Source organism: Anguilla anguilla, chromosome 5, assembly GCF_013347855.1.
Source record: "Anguilla anguilla isolate fAngAng1 chromosome 5, fAngAng1.pri, whole genome shotgun sequence".
NCBI lineage: Eukaryota > Metazoa > Chordata > Actinopteri > Anguilliformes > Anguillidae > Anguilla > Anguilla anguilla.
The window spans coordinates 16442550-16449736 of record NC_049205.1 but is presented as its reverse complement, the minus strand read 5'-3'; the positions used below and the strand labels follow the sequence as shown (position 1 = coordinate 16449736).

General features: G+C 40.1%; 1 protein-coding gene across 1 annotated transcript; it reads right to left on the bottom strand.

The window, feature by feature from the left end:
- Positions 1-301: 301 nt before the first annotated feature.
- Positions 302-5281, bottom strand: LOC118228260 (neuropeptide Y receptor type 2-like). The gene is made up of 2 exons (XM_035419646.1): positions 4963-5281; positions 302-1525 (listed from the first exon to the last, which is right to left on the bottom strand). Exon 2 carries the CDS (start codon positions 1492-1494, stop codon positions 391-393), a length of 1104 nt encoding a protein of 367 aa, XP_035275537.1. The 5' UTR covers positions 1495-1525; positions 4963-5281; the 3' UTR covers positions 302-390.
- Positions 5282-7187: the final 1906 nt, after the last annotated feature.

Here is a 7187-nt window from a genome sequence, read left to right as displayed (position 1 = left end):
ATATATTTATTTAATACTTATACAACTCAAGCCAACACATAACATGCATAAAAATAGTTACATTACTTTTTTTTTTTTTTTTAAACAAGCATGTTGCATAACACATGATTAGGTCACAATTGTATTTTTTTTCCAATCACCACACAAAGCAAAAAGCTACACTGTGCTGTAATATGTTCAACGTTACATCAACAATAATAGAGTACATTTTACTCTTGCACCTCTCATGTAAGAACAGTTCCATTCCATTCCCTATTCCATTTAGTGCCCCTATACAAACTCTGTCAGAGGTGTATTAACACTGCATGCCAGCAGAGAATGCTAATTGATTTGCACATATCCTTGCAGGTGATAAAAACGTGCACCACATCATTAATATCTGCTCTGTCTTTAGACACTGATGGCCTTCAAATCTAGAGACTCTTCAGCCTCCAGGGCCTTTTTGGTTCCAACTCTCCCGTGAGCTGGAGGGTGGACGTATTCGTGCCTCCGCTCACAGTTGAACACGGCCATGAACGCGTCCCTGTAGTTCTTGTTCATCCACCCGTACAGGATGGGGTTGGCGAAAGTGGAGCACATGGCGACGATGTGGAAGACGGTGTAGAGGAGCTTGAAGTCCCTCATGTCCAGCACGGTGCTGTCGGTGTCGGCGGCCAGCTGGAAGGCGTGGAAGGGCAGCCAGCTCACGGCGAACACCGCCACCATGACGACCAGCATCTTGGTGGTGTTCCGCCGTCTCCGGTGGCGATCTCGTCCTCCCGCCGGAGTGCCGCGGCTCTTCAGTTTGCTCCATATCTTCACGTAGGCGAAGGAGCTGATGGACAGGGGCAGGCCGTACTGCAGGAGGAAGGCGAAGATGCCGTAGATGGTGCCATCCCTGTGGCTGCCGGGCCACTTCTCCATGCACACGTGGATGGGCTGCGTGGGGGACAGATTGAACGTCGCGTATTCTCTGAAGATGGCCAGCGGGCTGGCTAAAATGGCGCTGATGACCCAGGTTACGGCAATGATGACAAAGCACATGTCCTTGGACATTTTGGTCTGCATGTGATAGACTATGCACCTGTGTCTGTCCAACGCAATGACGGTCAGGGTCACCGTGGAAACGTGCACCGCCAGACCCTGAGCGTACGGGAGCATGAAGCACATGACCTGCCCAAACTTCCACGAATCCTGGAGGGTGTATATCAAAGTGAACGGCAGACATAAGGTGTTCACCAGCAGGTCCGCCATTGCAAGATTTGTGATGAAAAAGTTAGTGACGGTGCGTAGCGTTTTGAATTTGTATACAACGTAGATGACGAGGGTGTTCCCAATTACTCCAAGCAAAATGATTATGCTGTAGGCAAGGATGAGTATGGCCTGCACTCCAACGAGCTTGGTGCTGTCCTCCAGACCAAGGAATGTGTTGTCATAAAGCACAGCAGAAGTTGTGCAGCAGTTGGAGGATGCAGCAGCAGACTCAGTCACATTCTCTTCCCTTCCTAAATCCATTCATAACATTGCCTCTCCAGACACCAAGATACTAGAAACAGATTAGAAACATAATGGATTGTTAACCTTCCATAATTACATTCAAAAGCATCTTTCAATCTCGAATGTGGATTTTCCTAGTCCCATAGGCCAGGGCTGTCCAACCCTGTTCCCGGAGATCTACTGTCCTGTAGGTTTTCATTTTGACCATAGGCTGGCACATCTGATTCTACTAATTAGCAGCTTGCCGAGATCTCTAGCTGTTGAATATAATGTGCTTTGTTAGGGCTGGAGTGAAAACCTACAGGGCATTACAAAAACATTTTGTAATTACAATAAAATAGTAATAGTGATAATTATTAAACACTAATTCATATTAACATATAAATTAAAGGGATAGTTCACATTTTTTTATATTTACAATACGTTTTAGCATGTTTTGCTTGAATCAGGCACTGTTGTTGTGCGTAAAGCAGGACATTTTAGATGCAACTGTGTAATAGAAATAAAGAATTGCCTTTTTCTTTCTTTGTTTAAAACGTTTGAAGAGCAAGGGGAAAAGGGGGCTGGGTTTTTGGGGCTGATGGAATTAAAAAAAACGCAAGCTTCCGTTGATTAGAATGGAAAAGGAACAGTGTGCTGAGTAGCCCTGAACCTTTTTGAGTGGCATATACCTGATTAAGTGGCCAATTAAATTAGTGTGACTTAACCTCCACACCTATGTGACAAACCATATAGATGTGCCTATACAGCCATACCGCAAATAAGTAACGTTTAGTTACTTTAGGTACGGACACAACTTTTGTAGTGGTTGAATTACTGTGTGAACCCTTTCTAGTTCATTTATGGTTCTCTTGTAAGCAATAATTTGAGTATGCCGCACTTTTGGTTGTAGCGTCCCCTCCTGGAGTGTTGTAGCGAAACGTTACTGCCTCACTTTGCCAATACCTAATACCACTTAATCTGGGTTTTCCTGTGTGCATGTAGAGTCGGCTGATTTGTTTTACCGGACCCTACCGGTTTACTAAAGGTGGTGGTAGCATGCTCCCTGTTAGTCCAATATGCCCATATTATCCGATATTTCCTGGTTTAATTGCAACATTTATAATTACAGCTGTAGGTTATGGCTTCCGGGGAGCTGTTGTCCAAAGCAAGACAATACATTTGTGAGTAATATACCAAAGCAGCTTGTAGGGGACCGCTATGTCTCTAGAGATAATTTAAAATTAGCTTACGTTCCACCGCTGCGTTCAAGGAAAGAAGTAGTTTACCACTATGGGGAGGGTCGGTATAAATTTAACACATCATAAATGTAACAATAACTTTTTGTATGCTGCTGCTACAGTAGACATTTCAGGTTTGTACACGCGCAATTCAGTCCTCAATCGAGTGCCAAAAGAATGGAGCAATTTGACAACCTTCGTGGGAAATATTTCTTTTTAAAAAAACCCTGAGCGCGGTAAGTAAAGTATTTTAGGATATATCATTTTTATTTACAATAAATCAAATCATACATCGTTTTAAGCAGTTATTTGTTCAAAAAGGTTTTAGTATGGTTTTCTGAGTTAATTTGAATTGTATGCTAGGTGACCAAAAAACATGATCTCATCTGTATTTAATGTAAAAGCGGTTAAAAATATGCCGCCTCTGAGTTGCTATAACAAACAACAAGGGATAGTACCCAGGGAGGTCATGGAGAGGGCTTCAGATTTGGAGTTTAAGGACACTAGATGGTGCTGAAAACCATCTATATGTGGTCTCATTATGGGGAGATCTTAGGCAATTTATATGGTGTTTAATACATGTTAAATACATTAATTATTTGTTCAGTGTTTAGGCCTAATGTTAGATGTGTTCAGTTAATTTCCTTGCTGCGTTGACATAGCGTAGGCTATTCTGGATGCCCACCGTGATTAATGGAAACAGCCACCTGATCACCGGCATTTATAATAAGCACACATCAGATTTGTATACTCGGCTATTTGCTTTGAAAAAGCTTACCTGGGCGTAAAGAAACAAATGAAATCAGTTTTACTTGTCGATTTGGACGCTACCACAACTCACTTCACGGTAAGTTACAAGGCTGCTTGTGCGCCACTGTTTGCGCGCAGTCTTTCTCATAAATTAAGCCCACTTCTTCATAATCAAAGGATGTGGCTGGTCTCACGTTACCATTGGAAATGTGGTTTTTTTATTTTATTTTTTCTTTCTTTTTTAACATTTTTAAATTAACAGTTTATGTGCACACTCTCCATACGCGCATTATCTGACGTTTTCATTCACTGTTGAAATTATTCCGCCCCTCTGTTATATGCAGAAATGTCTGTCACGTTAAATTAGAATTTTTTTTTTTCAGGCCACTGATAGGATGGGGCCTCATGAACCTGGTGTCAGTCTCTTCGGAATAAATTTGTTATATACATTACATTAATGTGCGATTCAATTTACTGTCCAACTATCAGCTTTCTATGGGCACACAGACGTTACAGTGGCATCCTTTTCTAAACGTCCCTCTGAGGTAGGCCTATTTGGATTGTCACTTAAAGGCAACTGATACCCGACCATTTTCCTGTAGCTCAAAACTGTCTGCTTAAAACCCTTTGCGTCTTCCCAGTTACTTTGTGTAATTGAAATGACATAACCCATGTGAAATGATTTACATGTGCCAACAAACCATGTGTCTTGGCCACGAACTACATACAGTCAAAACAGGAAACCCGTCAGGTGTACTCTGGACGGCTACGAGTTAGTTACTCCATAGGAAGTAAGTGCAGTACACACCCCCAAGATTGGCAGGACAAATGCACGCATATAATTAATTGAAATCTGTCACAGATATTTGGTCTTCTTGGGAAATGTTAATGAACGTGGATTCAGAGTTGATCTGTAAGTCCTGGCTCCACTGAAGTAAAAAAAAAAAAAATCATTTGTGATTCATGGAGTTTCACGAGAAAAACTTGTGGAGCCCCATCAGTCACACTGCAACCGGGGTATTATCATGCTCCTCACGTTTCAACGCTTTCATTTCCTACTTCAATTTGACCATAAATGAATGTGTGGAATGGTACAGTTAATTATTGCTGAGTATACTTTCAAAGATTTCCGTATTGCAGACCAGGAAAATCTGAAGCAATCATATAATTTCGCGAAAGAGACATACACACCACTGATTCCAAAACGTGTACTTTCTAAAGAGAGAATGCTAGGATATCCACATTCAGGCAGTAGTCTGTTAAATTAACGACTTAATGTAAAATGTCAATGCTCCTGTTCCTATAGTCCACGGTAATATAGCCTACCAGAACTCTTTCCTAGCCAGATTATTATTATTATTATTATTATTATTATTATTATTATTATTATTAGCTCATGTGTTTGTTTGTTTTACACAGTGTCACCAATAAAATTTGATATCATCTAACATTAGGTTAACGACATTGAGGTAACGGCATCATATTCTGAAAATACAAAGGACAGAAGTATACTCACCTGTTCAGTTATACAGTCTGCAAAGGATCCACATGGTAAATACTCACGCTCGACGTCCATGAAATATGAGGTCATGACACTGATAAAGTCATAATATATTTAGTGTTTTCTTTCTTTTTCGGTCAATAATGAATAATTCACAAACGCATTACCAATTTCAATTAGTTTCAGTGGTCTGAAGTGAGCTGTTCAACATGTATCAAACTGAAAAAAGCGTAACTTAATCTTTAATTGTGAACAGTCATAGGCTACTCAAAGAGCTCAGTGCACCCGGCGATTTCTAGTTGTTTTATGATGAAGTTACCTCACAAGAAGCGCACGCGATTTTCTTTGCCCGGTCAAGACAAGCAAGACTGCAAGAGGATTCCAGCCGATCCAATGTATGTGAAATACACGCATGTATTGACAGAAAGAGGGCGCTACCTCTCAGTTAAAACATTAATTCTGTATTTGCACTTGAAACGTGTCCTTATGAAATACAACAGTACGGTATATACAGTGTCCTTAGATATGGAAGACCTATATATTGTGTGCCCTTTTAAAGTAAAAACAGTTCATGCAAAATTAAAAAATGTGAAATTAGCTGTAATGTTCGCATGAAATGTAAGTGCAGGTTCTCCGATTCTTCAGTGGACCAAATATGTAGCCGACAATGTTTGTTTATAGGGAGAGTGCCTGTTATTGTGTGTAATACACCCGACATAAAAGTGATTTAAGTTCAATAAAACTTATTACATCCCTAATTTTCCATTTCCAGAGATGCAGCATTCAGGGATATTTTATAAATCCTTTCTCAATTAACTGTGTCTTTTTTATAGAATGCATTTTATTTATGCATCCAGGGAAATCTTTTATTATAACCTTTCCCCCCAAAGTAATGCAGTTCCAATTTATATTTCTTTCTTCGATTTGTGTTTATTTTATAGCCACTGTATATTGTTGTCATTATTGTCCATGTGTTGATTGTAATGAACCAGGAGAATTAGTACTCCAGTTAAAATGTAGATGAAGGTCTCTGATAAAGCACACAGCCAGGAAGCACTAATAACCAAACTAATTAGAGCTCCCCTCTCCAAGGGGGGAAAGAAGACTAATCCATATCAGCCTGTAATCATGATGATTGGTATATAAGCTCTCCAGCATACAGGGCAGTGCATGCTCACTTACATGCACACTTTTCTCCAATTACGGCAATGTTTACCAGCTTCCTAAAAAATGTTGATTACATCTTTAAAAAAACACGATCAATAGAGGCATAAACCAATCAATTCATAATTACCCTCAGATGATTTTCAATTGCATGATTTTGGTGGTGTTTTATGCTTTTAAAACATTTACAGACTGAATGGAATCCGCTCAGGACATTGATATCCTGCGTTAATAAGCTTTAACCTTTATACAAATGGATGTCAGTTTCAAGCACATATAGATTATTCTCTCCACTTCATTTGATCTGGCTACTGAATATAGACAGCATTTGCAAGTAATGTAGCTAATGGAATTCCCCCCCCCCCCATGCTGTTTTATGAAAGGTTAAGTCTCACTCAAGAATAAATTACATTTTAATTGCATGCTCTTTTTTTTATATTGGTTGTTTCACCTGTTTGGAATTGCCAGTGTGGAATTTTGCAGAATGGAATGTACCTCAATGTCCAGCTAAGCAAAGGCCGCTGTACTACTGCAATGAAGGAAGTTGTCGTATTAATGTAAATTCAGGATTTAGAAACGTGGTCATTTCTAAACATAATTACATAAGAATGCATATAATTCATTGTGGGGGGATAACGATACCAGACATTTTTCATTTCCGTTAACCCTTCATTGCCGTAATTGCTGGCCGCGAAATAAAGGCAGTCTTCTGCAAAAGAGGTTCTGCCACCATCAGAATGTAGAACGCTCACCATCCGCAGGCCTAGAAATGCACCTGTCACAGAGACAGATTAGCGCCATGCCCCTGAACGATGGCATGCACATTCAAGGAGACAAAACTCCTGCCATATATATATGAGGAAAACAGTCACGTAAATGCTGAATGTCCCCCCATACTTCAGATCCTCTCCTGTAAATAGCCTCCACATCAGACTGCTTTCATGTAGTGTAGATAATGTTGTGATGCATCATGTGGTTGTCATATGTCCTGTGAACATCCTCACAAGGCAGGTCATTTTTAGTAACATGACGAATGAACATATCATAGAAATTCTCTGAAAAATTCGATAAATGTA